This window comes from Engystomops pustulosus, chromosome 7 (assembly GCF_040894005.1).
Source record: "Engystomops pustulosus chromosome 7, aEngPut4.maternal, whole genome shotgun sequence".
Classification (NCBI taxonomy): Eukaryota; Metazoa; Chordata; class Amphibia; order Anura; family Leptodactylidae; genus Engystomops; species Engystomops pustulosus.
In genome coordinates, this window is record NC_092417.1 from 31,953,787 (window position 1) to 31,967,250 (window position 13,464).

The 13,464-nt window shown below is 42.4% G+C and overlaps 1 protein-coding gene across 1 annotated transcript in view; it reads right to left on the minus strand.

The window, feature by feature from the left end:
• Positions 1 to 13,464, minus strand: part of SEC23A (SEC23 homolog A, COPII coat complex component) — a 55,531-nt gene that overhangs the window by 37,023 nt on the left and 5,044 nt on the right. Inside the window, exons 2-12 of the mRNA XM_072115357.1 lie at positions 11,794 to 12,035; positions 7,406 to 7,463; positions 7,127 to 7,213; positions 6,096 to 6,332; positions 5,143 to 5,222; positions 4,158 to 4,302; positions 3,527 to 3,685; positions 2,670 to 2,785; positions 2,434 to 2,557; positions 1,542 to 1,622; positions 282 to 371 (exon numbers count right to left, since the gene is read on the minus strand). Of these exons, the coding sequence (XP_071971458.1) occupies positions 282 to 371; positions 1,542 to 1,622; positions 2,434 to 2,557; positions 2,670 to 2,785; positions 3,527 to 3,685; positions 4,158 to 4,302; positions 5,143 to 5,222; positions 6,096 to 6,332; positions 7,127 to 7,213; positions 7,406 to 7,463; positions 11,794 to 12,014 (1,398 nt within the window). The 5' untranslated portion in view covers positions 12,015 to 12,035. The remainder of the gene's footprint in view (positions 1 to 281; positions 372 to 1,541; positions 1,623 to 2,433; positions 2,558 to 2,669; positions 2,786 to 3,526; positions 3,686 to 4,157; positions 4,303 to 5,142; positions 5,223 to 6,095; positions 6,333 to 7,126; positions 7,214 to 7,405; positions 7,464 to 11,793; positions 12,036 to 13,464) is intronic.

Genomic DNA, 13,464 nt, shown 5'->3' on the forward strand with positions numbered 1-13,464 from the left:
AAAAATTATTTTACCGTTTTTGGGTAAATCGAACCAAGAATATGCAAACAAGAACAGTATGGAGTTTGGTTTTAATGCCTAATGGGCTTTAAAATTAAGTCATTCTCTGTTCTTTCCAGGTTTTTGTCTTTAAAAAGTCCTCTGGGTTGCAAAAAATGGCATTAATCTGGAAGCTTTTCATTGTGTGTGGATAAAACTCCAATGGCTTAATGCCATTTTTGGATTAGATACTTATCGTATGTATGAATGTAATCCTATGCTTCTTCCATACAGTTTCTTACCTGATTAACAACTTCAAAGTACACTGCGAGGGTTGTGTGAGGATTAAGGCCACATATTTTCCACTGGCATGTCCCGCCTGTTCCAATTTCCTGAGGAAACATGACATCATATAAATTCACATTAGCCCGCTAGAAATCAGAACTGATAAGCACCATGTGGAGTAACGTTATATAAAAGCAGAATGTTGTCAAGCTGTTTCACTGCACTTACACAACACACATTATCTTCACTCTTTTATATTTATATTTTACATCAATGCGAAGTATTGGTACCAAGGCTATGGAGTCATTAAAACCGAACTTTGGACTCCACAGCCCTGATTGATACCGGTTGTGCATGGTGCTGAAGCACGGCACAGCCACATGTGAATGGTGCTGGCTGCATTTTGGTTAATAACTGGTCATCAGGGTCCCAATGGGAGTGTAAAAGGGGCCACAGTGCTAAGACAACACTGACCCCTCTTTATTGTCATGACTGGTGGCCCCAAGGTCAGCCATAGCTGATAATGTCATAATATACCCTAGTTACTGTATATGCCATCACTTTATGGGGTGGGAATAATTTTTTTAAAGCAGATTGATCTTTATTGATTTCCCATTTTATATAAACAATACAAATAATATCCAATTTAGGGGAAAATATTCCCCCCAGTCCATCCTTCCCACCCCCACCCCAAATTCTGGCCCATGGTAGCACTCCAAACACCTAAAATCTTAGGATGGGTCCTGTTTGCCAACCCTTGACTTATTTAAAAAGCATTCCCACTTTTATAAGATGTCCCCTAAAGATATAGTGTTCAATTTCTTTGCCCTTACCAAAAATTAAAAGAGTCCTTGCCCAGTTCCACTAGAAATCAATGGGCTGTCTTTGTAACGCATTAAAGGGGTTCTCCCAAGTTAGGAAGTTATCCCCAATCCACAAGATATGGAATAAAAAGCTGATTGGTGAAGGTTCCACCGATTATAAGAATGGGACCCGCAAGCAATTAGGAGAACCGGGGTCGTATTCTCACTAATGGGTGGATTACCAGGCCGAGCGTGCATACTACTGCTCAATTCGGTTTATGGGAGAGGCTGGAGAAAGCTGAGCCACATCCATCTTCACTCACTCTCATCAAATTAAATGTCGCTCCACCCATTAGCGTGAAGGAGATCCCTATTCTGCGAATTGCTTGGTGACCAAGCTGTCAGTCGCCCACCGATTAGGTAGTTATCCCCTATTTTTTTTGTAAAGCAGAAATACAACTCTTAATAACTTACATTTTCAGAAACACAAGGTCCCTTGGCATTCAGAGACACACAAGGTCCAATGGCACCCGAAATCTTGATTTCTCTAGAAGTCTTTGTAAGAGAGAAAGGAAAAAGAAGTTCCATTAAACAAATAAAATTAATAATTTTTTAAAAGTGATATCTGGCTAAGGAGCGGAGGTTCGGTAACAAGCTACAGTAGGCATGTGCCATCACTGATGCAGAAGACACAGTTGCAAAAATAGACCAGCAGTGATGGGAGGTGCCAGAGGTAAATAGAGATTTAAGTACAGGCGGTCCCCTACTTAAGAACACTCGACTTACATACGACCCCTAGTTACAAACGGACCTCTGGATATTGGTAATTTATTGTCCTTTAGTCCTAGGCTACAATGATCAGCTGTAACAGTTATCACAGGCGTCTGTAATGAAGCTTTAGTGTTAATCCTGGTTCTTATGACAACCCAACATTTTTAAAATCCAATTGTCACAGAGACCAAAAAAGTTCTAGCTGGGATTACAATGATAAAATATACAGTTCCGACTTACATACAAATTCACCTTAAGAACAAACCTACAGACCCTATCTTGTTTGTAACCCGGGGACTGCCTGTATAAGCTTGTTTGATATCTTATATCACAACTATTATGGCTAACAAAACCTGACACTCCAGAAAAGCCCTTTTGGCCACAATAACATAGGAGGAACCATCCGAATATCAACCTAGAACTGGCTGCACAGTGTCAGTAGGTTGGCTGTAGCCAACTTTGTTTTATCAACCTCGTCCAAGAGGAAGCAGCCTATAACCACGATTAACAATTAAACGTGAGAGAAATATTAATATTATATTTCTACATTCATATTGTCATACAGCATTTATTTACAGGATTCTTTCTAAATTACCTTAATTTCCAAAGTGCCCCCAAACATCATCTTAAAGTCGCCCTGTGTATCCTTAGTAAAAACTCTCTGAAAAGTTTGCTTGAAGAGAGAAGTGTTAAAAGAGTCTCCCATTACCATATATCCACTGTAAAAAAAAAAAAAAAAAGTGGTGTTATAGAAAATAAAATCGTTTTTACATAACTAACACTATAGGGCTGTAAAGGAAGTCACCAGATTGACTTGTATCATTTTCTTACCCAGTGTAATTGGGACAGCATTTCATTTCTAAGAGTCCGCTCTGGTCCAATGCACAAGCATAGATGTCAATCACATGACCAGAAACTGCTGCCCGATTCGCAAGACCTTCAAAATGCTACAAAAAAAATTACAATATATTATTTGCTTGTTCTTCACAAACGTAGAACCAACTAAGTCATAAAAGAAATTATTGCATGATAATTGATAACATTCTTCACTTACCGTAGTTTAGCAGAATCTAGTCATTTGCAAAAGTGTAAAGGTAACAAAGTTGGTTGAGATTAAAATATTGGGTGCACGCTCGTCCCGACGCTCCACCCATTAGCGAGAACGGAATCTCTGATCTCATAATTAGTGGAGGTGTCCGATTGTCAGACACTCAGTTCTAAGCTTGAGACAATCCCTTTGGTGCACCAGTTGGGTGTGTGGGATCATTCCTAAAGGTGCACCAGTTTTCTTCTGTCAACAACGCTCAGCATTAACCCCTTAAGACAATGACTGACTTCTCTCATATAAGCATAAAAAGAAGAAAACGGGTGCACCAGCAGGTATTTTCTCTAAACTTACAGATCACTTGCAAACATTAAAGTTATAGAAAACGAAAAAGTTCCTTACTTATCGCTAGTAGAACTGGTGGTTAGTTTGGAAATGAATACACTGTGCACCTCTGATCAGTACTGTATTCTGTTGTGGGGCTAAAGTAGGGCGTATTTTACATTGTAGAATCTATGTATTGATAACAAGTCATCTACTGTATTCATGAAGCACAAGGATCCCTTACCCTCCCAAGACCCTTCAAAATGTAGCCCCCATACTAACCCCATGCTAAGGTTGAGATACAAAAATCTTCACTCACCTTGGTCGCTTTCTTTACATACTTTGCATTATCTTTTTCAATATCGTGCCAAGAACGAATGGGAGTCTTGAGCTCATCACCCACCACCATCCCGGGTCCTTGAGTGGCGGGTCCTCCGATGAACATCATGATTCTAGCGCCGGTGTTAGGAAATGTACACTGTGTGAATGAACAACACGTGTCCACAAAGATGAAGTCAATTTACATACTGGCTCCTAATAAAGGCATTTTATAACAATGGTGTCCAAACATCACCAAACTGAGAACATTTGGATAAACCTACAAGTTTTGTTAGCATCAACCAACAATCTAGTGTCCACGTTCTGGTCTATAAGATGATGATTGAGAAAAAGAAATTGGGCATGTTGTATTTCAACATGCCCAATACTTCACTTTTTAAATAAAGTAAGATGCATCCAAAGGTATCTGACATGTGCCCACCCCATTCAGTACACATACAACGAAGCTGAGACATGTTTGAACGTATATTGTAAGTAAAAGGTGATGGCCAAGAGCTCCTGAAGGCGTATAACCCTCTGTCACTCTCCAACTGACCTTGGCAAATCTAATTGATAGAGGGAAGGTCAACACCCTCCTGCCAGTATATAATCAAACAGCAACCAATACTTACCTCAAGAAGTCCAACTGCAATGGACAGGGCCACCCCTGATGACCGGAGTGGTCTTTTCCCTTGTGTTACCGGCCATGGATCTCTCTGAAGTTCTCCTAAGAGGTCTGTAAGATTCATGTCAATTTTCTGCACGGGCTGCAAAAACCTATAAGACATTAAAAGTTCATGTGTGACATTTACTTCCATTGTGTGGTCACAAACAGAGTCTTAACTCATTTTCATCATCTGACAAATTTTAATAAAGTAAATAGTGTGCAGGACTGTATTCTCCTGTTTTTGGTATACTGCAGTATTTATGGAAATGGTCACTTGTGGGGCAACAGCCACAGATTTCAATTAAAATCTGCTGTAGATACCCCAGGCTGAGCCTCGCAATGCCTTGCACGGCCGTGTATCCACATACAGACAAGACCCAATACTGCAAAAGTGGAAAAGTGATGTAAGTAACAGGACGCACTTTCAACTAATAGGGCGCAACTACAGAAGAAGCAGCCACTATGGGGCCCACAGTGTCAGGGGGCCCAGTCATCTGGGGTATTGAAAGTGTATTGAGTGTGTGAGTGTGTGTGGTGTGTATATGCTATGTCTGTATGTGATATAATATGTATGTTTATGGATTTGCTGAATGTGTGTGTCTATGTGATGTATTTGTGTGTAAATAGTGCAATATGTGTCTATACGGTACTATATTTGTGTGTGTATATTCTGAATATATATGTGGTTTGTGTATACTGCATGTATGTTTATGCGGTCTGTGTGTATATGGTGTGTACATGATGTATCTATATGTATATATGAGTGTATAAAGGTGTGTGATTGTAACTCACATGTGTAAGTATACAAATATTTTTAAAGGTCTGCTATGGGGAGGTCAGCTATGGGGCACTGTCTCCCCTAGTTATGCCCCTGGACACAGTACTAAAAAGTTTGTTCCCTTCTCATAAAAAGTGCCCAATGACATGACGCCCTACATTGTTGCGCATACCTATTAGAAGGAGGAGGTTGTTGAACTTGAGGTCCACGTCCTTGTTGTGCAGCAGGAGCTTTTGTAAGCGATAGCATTTCCTAAAATGATAGTTTGCATTGCTGTTATACATAAATTTTAGATTTTTATCAAATATGACAGAAATACGTCTATGAGCATTTGCTCAAAGTTTTTTTTTTTTTATCTAAGGTCACCTCTAAGAAGAAAAGTAGTTGTGCACCTACAGCCCTGACCAATAACAATAATAATAAGTATCCAAGCAAAACAGCTCATTAAAGGGGTATTCCCATCTCCTGTATTTATGACATATTGACAGGATGGATACATATATCCTCTACTTGTACCCTGACAAAATCTCCATTCATCCATTCAGGCTGTGCGAAGCGGGTCAGCGTACCCCAACAACCAAAATCGTTGCATGTCTCAGAGGTGGATATCCTGTACATATGTCATAAATACAGAATATGGTATAACCCTTTAAGAGGAATGGATAGAGCTCCTCACCAGTGACCATCACTCCTCTCTCTGATGGCAAATTCCTATGAACTCCTCTGTTCCACACCTATGCATGGGAAGAGTTGAGAGGAGGTCTTGTTCACATATATCACATAAGTTTTTTGGTCTTACCGAATTTGGCAAATTCGGCTGACATCGCTATAATGTCTATGGACCTCTACAACGACTGGTCTCTCATGCAGAAAATATTAGGAGAATGTTCCTTATGCAATCAGTCATCTTACTGACAGACACACAATTATGAGAAGAAGTAGATAGTTGATCTCTTGAGACATATAGAGAATTCTTCCCATATTTCTCACAGATTTTGTTGCGCTATAAATCATAAACTGATCAAGAAAGAGGAGTCCTGATGGAGGAATAGATGGAACTTTTTATATTTACAAATATAGGAAAGACTGCAGGATCAAAATAAACACATATCCCCAGCGACTTACCTGTAACTGCTTAGCAGTAAGGTCTTTGGTTCCACGGAAGACGTAGCTCTTCGAAATACCTTCACACCCCAGTTCATGGACATGTACCATTCTCCCAAAGGTGATGAGCCCCACCAAGGCTGTAGGGGGCAGAAGGCTCAGAGACATCTGCATCGACTCCTTCAGAGCTTGAAGGTCTTCGTCCTCCATACATGTATCCACAACGTATAGAAAGATCAGGGGCATCTGAGGTCCCCGCTGTGGAGGAGAGATAAATTAGCTTATTAGTACTCTGTGAGCAGTATCAGATTTATGGCAGGGTATAGGCTTGAGGAGTGTCCCCTAGGCCTTTATCTGGTTGGTGTAGGTTAGTATCCAATGAATATAGAAAATCTTGTCAAGTAAGAAGCATGTGAAACCAATCACGTTGGTCAGTTGTGGCTGCCCATGACTTCTCACCTACCATATGAAGGTCCTTGACAAGACTACCAGCAGAAACAAGCAGACTGTCTAGTTTATCTAAGGGCAGAGAAAAAGCAGACATCATCCACAGCCCTTCTCCCTGGTTCCTCCTGAATTTACTTTCGGAATCTTCAAAGCTGAAGTTTCCAGATAAGAGAATTATGAGGCAGGGGGTACACTGGCTGCTTATCTCTACCCCCATCTAAAGATGCCCAAATACACTAATTTTTCCATATTATGAGCAGTTTCATCATTGAAGCTTCCCATAACATGGCAGCAGTTGCAATGGAATGAAGAACACCCAAGTTCATGAACATGTGCCATCTTGATAAGCCCCACAAAGGATGTAGGGGGCAAGGATAACAAATAAGAAGATTACCACAGTCACGGTGCCGTGTGTCCCTGGTTTATCAAGCTACATTTTGATGGTAAATTTCTTTTAAGTTGCCCATACATCTTGTAAAAGTAAGTTGCTACCAGAAATCTGTGGCTAAAAGGTTGGGAATGTAAAAAAACAACATGCCCAATCCTTCTTTGCCCGATAAGCAAGGACACTGAATGGAAGTAGTATAAGTTATAAACCTCATTACCTGGACCACATATTCAATGCTGGAGAACTGTGGCAGGAGCTCCGCAGGTTGGTTCATTTCAGAAATGCCAGCGTATGTTGGTGGAAACTAAAATAATTAAAAAAAATGTTTATTACAGCAGCTCGACTTGAGCATTAGAAAAACAGTGCCCTGTATTATCACAGCCCATGACTGTATTACCAGACACAACCCAAAGATGTACGTCGCTGGTTACAGAAGAAAGTGCCTATATTACTTCTCTTGTGGCCATCACACAGCAGCGTTACTTATTATTCTCACCTGATTTCGCTGGTAACAGAAGTTGCAGGCCCAGAGCTTCGCCCGATAATCCACTTGACTACAAAACAAAACGATACGATATTATCCCATCAATACTGACAATTGTATGGTTTTTTTTTTAGTTGAAATGACACAATTCTCATCTATGTAAAGCTAAATAATCACATTTGGCTTCTACAATTTTTCCTTCCATATATCATTGCATTGGAATGTAAAGTCTCCATGAGTCTTCCCCCTACATGCGCCCAGCAGTTTTGGATTTGCTACCTTATGTGTCTGAGTGCCGACCGAAAAACAGAAGATGTCGGAGGACAGAAGGGTCAGTCATGTTAAATCTCAACACTTGATCCTTTTTTTTTCAGAGGAAGATAAACCATAAAGAGGTAAATGGTACAGAGGTAAAGTATTAGAGAGCGGGGAAAAGTGATATTATACATTTTCACATTCCACAAAGTAGCTGGGAAGATATTGGAAACTCGGAAACCTTCCAAACAAGTAATGTCTATCAGATGTTTGGATTTCTGTGGACAAGATCTGAGCAAGTTATTGCCCAGTTTCACTTCCCAATGCATCCCATTCAGCCTTGACAAGCAGTGCCCTGCTCCCTAGGAGAGGGTGCACCGAACCCTGTGGCCTCACCCGCTGAGATCATGAGAAAGAGGGTCCGTATACCAAAGTCAGACCCCTCGTCGCTCCCCGAGACAACCGGAGCAGCCGATCGTGCATGGTCAGACTGCCCCGCTCATCTCTATGGAGCTATGATTTTAATATTGTTATAAAAATAAAATTGAAGATTTCTCTGCATTCAGGCCACTCATTTTCTTAATGAAAGTCATGCTTATAGATAGAGGATCCTTCATCTCTAGCACCATAGGTGTAATACATTTTTTTAAAGGGTAAACAAAAAAATAAGGTTTAGCTAATAAGAGTTGTCACACACGGTCTGCTGAATGCGGAGTTGAGCATTACTTTGCATTGTCTCCTGTCCAAATACAACAGTGTGCAGAATAAAAAACCAATAACATTAGTTTCATACATTTCCCAAAGATAACCAATTCAAGAATGTGCATCACTGAGAATGCAAGACCAGACAAGCCATAGGGTTATTCCAGGAATGTCACTAGGAATGTAACTTGTTCCTCTTCACTAATACTTATAAGCACTCAGGGTAACCTGTAAAATTGAGCATGTGTGCGCCGGCGTATGATATGGACCACGTCCACCTCCATCCCACCGGATACATCAAAAGACTTAGGCCTCTTGATATATCTGTTGGGGATGGCGCTACCTGGCGTAGCTATTTGGAAAAACCTGCAATTATTTCAGAGTTCCTACAACAGACCCTGGTGTAGAAGTGCTGATAAATCTCCCCCCAAATGTGCAATCAGCATGTTATAGATTAGAAAGGGCGGAGCAGATTGTACATAGTGTCCTATCTGCAGGCAGCATGTTATAGAGCACTAGGAGCCGAGAAGACTCTACATCAGGGGTCAGGAACCTTTTTGGCTGAGAGAGCCATAAGCGCCACATATTTTAAAATATAATTCGGCGAGAGCCGTACAATATGTTTAAAGGGACACTGTACTAAGACACAACTGGACCGAAACAATGGTAATTAGCTGTAAAATAAAAACTAGATAATTTACATGCGAGCTGGCAATCCATAACATCTCCCCCAGCACTCTGGCGTCATTTTAATGTCCTGCCTGGATCTGGCTCCTTCCCACCTGATGATGAGAGATGCAGCTTTCAGGCCTGCGCAGAGGAAGGAAGAAGCCAGAGTGCTGGGCGAGATGTCCTGCATGGCAAGCTCCAATGTAAATTATCTAGTTTTTATTTTACTGGGAATTACCATTGTTGTGGTCCAGTGGTGGCCTAGTACAGCATGGACAGACACTGTTATACACAAGCCTCAGCTGCTGCAGAACCTCCTCATACATGCAAAGACGACAGGAGAAAGACCTGCCATCTTTGTATCCCGCACAGTCGCTTACTCTGGACATCTACGAGATGAGTACCACTCACCCCACCGTTATCAGATGGGTTGTAGACAATGGGACAAAGCCCATTGTTTGTGGCCTGCAAAATGCCCCCATGTTAATGTGCATGTGGCCTAATATTGCACACACACACAGTACACTACACATGACACACTGATACTACACACACAGTACACTACACATGACACACTGATACTACACACACAGTACACTACACATGACACACTGATACTACACACACAGTACACTACACATGACACACTGATACTACACACACAGTACACTACACATGACACACTGATACTACACACACAGTACACTACACATGACACACTGATACTACACACACAGTACACTACACATGACACACTGATACTACACACACAGTACACTACACATGACACACTGATACTACACACACAGTACACTACACATGACACACTGATACTACACACACAGTACACTACACATGACACACTGATACTACACACACAGTACACTACACATGACACACTGATACTACACACACAGTACAATACACATGACACACTGATACTACACACACAGTACACTATTCATGACACACTGATACTACACACACAGTACAATACACATGACACACTGATACTACACACACAGTACACTACACATGACACACTGATACTACACACACAGTACAATACACATGACACACTGATACTACACACACAGTACACTACACATGACACACTGATACTACACACAGTACAATACACATGACACACTGATACTACACACACAGTACAATACACATGACACACTGATACTACACACACAGTACAATACACATGACACACTGATACTACACACACAGTACAATACACATGACACACTGATACTACACACACAGTACAATACACATGACACACTGATACTACACACACAGTACAATACACATGACACACTGATACTACACACACAGTACACACTGATACTACACACACAGTACACACTGATACTACACACACAGTACAATACACATGACACACATTTACAGTTACTTTTATACACTTACAGCCTGTGGTGGAGATCCCCCAGGATATCAGTGCAGGGGTTCAGGCTCTGGCTCAGTGTCTGCTCTCTGTGCTGGATCCCGGCAGACATGAGCTGCAGCCCCTCCCCCCTCCTCACACAGTCGGCTGCTGGAGAGGGTCAAGCACAGCTCCAGCAGCACGAGGTCCCGGCAGACTTTGGTCATGTGACCGGAGCGTCATTGGTATGTACACAATTACTGGGCTCCGGTCACATGACCATGCATCGGGCAATCAGCTGCAGTAATGTAATGTCTGCAGCGCGGGAGGGAGGAGAGAAGCCAGGCTTTTTTAAAAACCCAATCTCTGAATGCGGCCCTGGCCCTGGCTGCGAGCCAGATGCGGCCATCAAAAGAGCCACATCTGGCTCGCGAGCCATAGGTTCCCGACCCCTGCTCTACATAGTGTTATACGTGCAGGCAGCATGTTATAGAGTTGAGCAGATTGTACATAGGGGCTTATTTACCAAGGGTCCCGAATTGCACTTTTGTTGGACTGTGCGCCATTTTTGGGGATTGCACAGCTTGGACAGGTATTTAACAGGGGTTTGCGCTGGGATTGTGGCGCAGCTGCACTGGCTTTCATGTGACAGAAGTCGGGGGGGACGTGCCGTCGGAGGATACGACTGATTCGGACTGAGCGCGGGATTTAACTTTTCAAATTGTGTCGCAAACAATGCACTTACATGCACCAGGAAGAAGAAGGTGAACTCTGTCAAACCTAAGCGGGGAAACGACACATGCAGGATATTGGGAGCATAATCTTAGTGAATCACGGCACAGTGCATGATCGGCGGACAATGCACTTTGTGTGAACTCCGTTGGATGGGTAAGAAAATGTCCCCCATAGTGTCCTATCTGCAGGCGGCATGTTATAGAGCAGGAAGAGCCAAGCAGATTGTAAATGGTGTACTAACTGCAGGCAACATGTTATAGAGCCGGAGGAGCTGAGCAGATTGTATATAGTGTTCTATCTGCAAGCAGCATGATATTCGAGCAGGAGGAACTGAGTGAATTGTACATAGTGTCCTATCTGCAGGCAACATGTTATAGAGCAGGAAGAGCAGAGCAGATTGTACATAGTGTCCCATATACAGGCAGCATGTTCCAGACCAGAGCAGACTGACATAAATTATTTGTTGCAACTAAACTTCCTTCCGATTTCTCAGAAAAAAGCAGCAATAAATGAGATCCTAACCGCCATAATTGCTGCAGTTTACAGATCCAAAATTAGCTTTACCTTTAAATTGACTCTCCATCATACTGAGCAAAAAGTTACCAAACTGTCTATAATAACCCAGCAGTAAAGCATCACATACCATAGAGGATTGAGAACAGCCCGACAAGTGGTTCTGCTGCACAGGACAGGCTCATACTGTATGGGGGGCAGATCTGGCCTCTCTTTGAGTGGAGTGAAGAGGGAGGCTACTGGAACCACCATGCGGGTGGCCTCTAATCGACTTGATGGCCACACGTTCCAACTAAAGCGGACTCCATCCCGGTCTTCATTCTGCTGAATAAACTCCAAGAAGGTCGCCATGGTGAAGCCCTCGGATGGAACCTAAAACAAATGAGAAAAGTATATGAGATTAGAATGTAACAAAAGCCGCAGGGTTCTATAGTAATGGTCAATTTTCCTGCCTGGCAGTCTTCAGAAGACGGCTGGCTGTCAGGATTAGTTATATTCGCACACGTGAGTCGCTGGAAGTGAATGTATCCTCTTAGATGCTGGGGTCACACCTTCCCCTTGCATCTAAGGGGTTAGAACCTTGATCAGAGTCGCTGGCAGCAGTCTATATGCCATCAATGAGAGATCGCTTAGGATCTAATCACAAGATTGATCGTAAAGAATGTCTTTTCATTGGGGTAATTTCTGCAAGTTGTGAAATATCAATGAAACAAGGGAAGAAATGTAGCAGCGCGTCAGGAAATCCAGACGCAATAGGAATATTGTTTTCAAGGAGAGGGTTTGCAGATGCAATGTAACCATTTATGAAGAGCTCAGCTGCCAATAATAACTACCTGTAGTAGTGTCCCCCGGGAACATGACCCTGGAGGAGACACTGTAACCCTACACAAAAATGTAACCTCCACAACACTATCGGGTGAAGGCGTCAGCCCAGATCTGTTTTACAGCACTGCCTATGTTTACTGTTACCCAAGGTATAGAAGAACCGTGGTTATTAGTTATAAGAGTGCAAACAAGTACATAGTAACTTTACATCAAGTATTAATGAGCGATTAGAACCCATTTGTTCTTATGGACTGGTGTTCTGGTGTCCTAAATTGAACATAGGATATAGGGGAGAGGGTATAAATTGAACAGTTGGTATAACCCTCTTCACAGGGCAAAAATCTAAACAAATAAAGGACATAACACATTTGTAAACAATAATATTAAATAAATAATATATATATAAAATATACAGACAAGTGTATAAATAAGTCTGGATTTTACATACAGGTAAATCCTGGGGCAATATAGTAAATGTATTCACACAAAGCATTATTATTATTATTATGATCAGACAATGATAATAATGAGACCCCCAAGGCAGACATAAAAATAAATAAATCCTCTCCTTTCCTCTACTCCTCCCTGCGCCGCGCACTGCAGCTTCTTCTCTCCTCCCTGCGCCACACACTGCAGCTTCTTCTCTCCTCCCTGCGCCACACACTGCAGCTTCTCCTCTCCTCCCTGCACCACACACTGCAGCTTCTTCTCTCCTCCCTGCACCACACACTGCAGCTTCTTCTCTCCTCCCTGCACCACGCACTGCAGCTTCTTCTCTCCTCCCTGCACCACGCACTGCAGCTTCTTCTCTCCTCCCTGCACCACACACTGCAGCTTCTCCTCTCCTCCCTGCACCACACACTGCAGCTTCTTCTCTCCTCCCTGCACCACACACTGCAGCTTCTTCTCTCCTCCCTGCACCACGCACTGCAGCTTCTTCTCTCCTCCCTGCACCACGCACTGCAGCTTCTCCTCT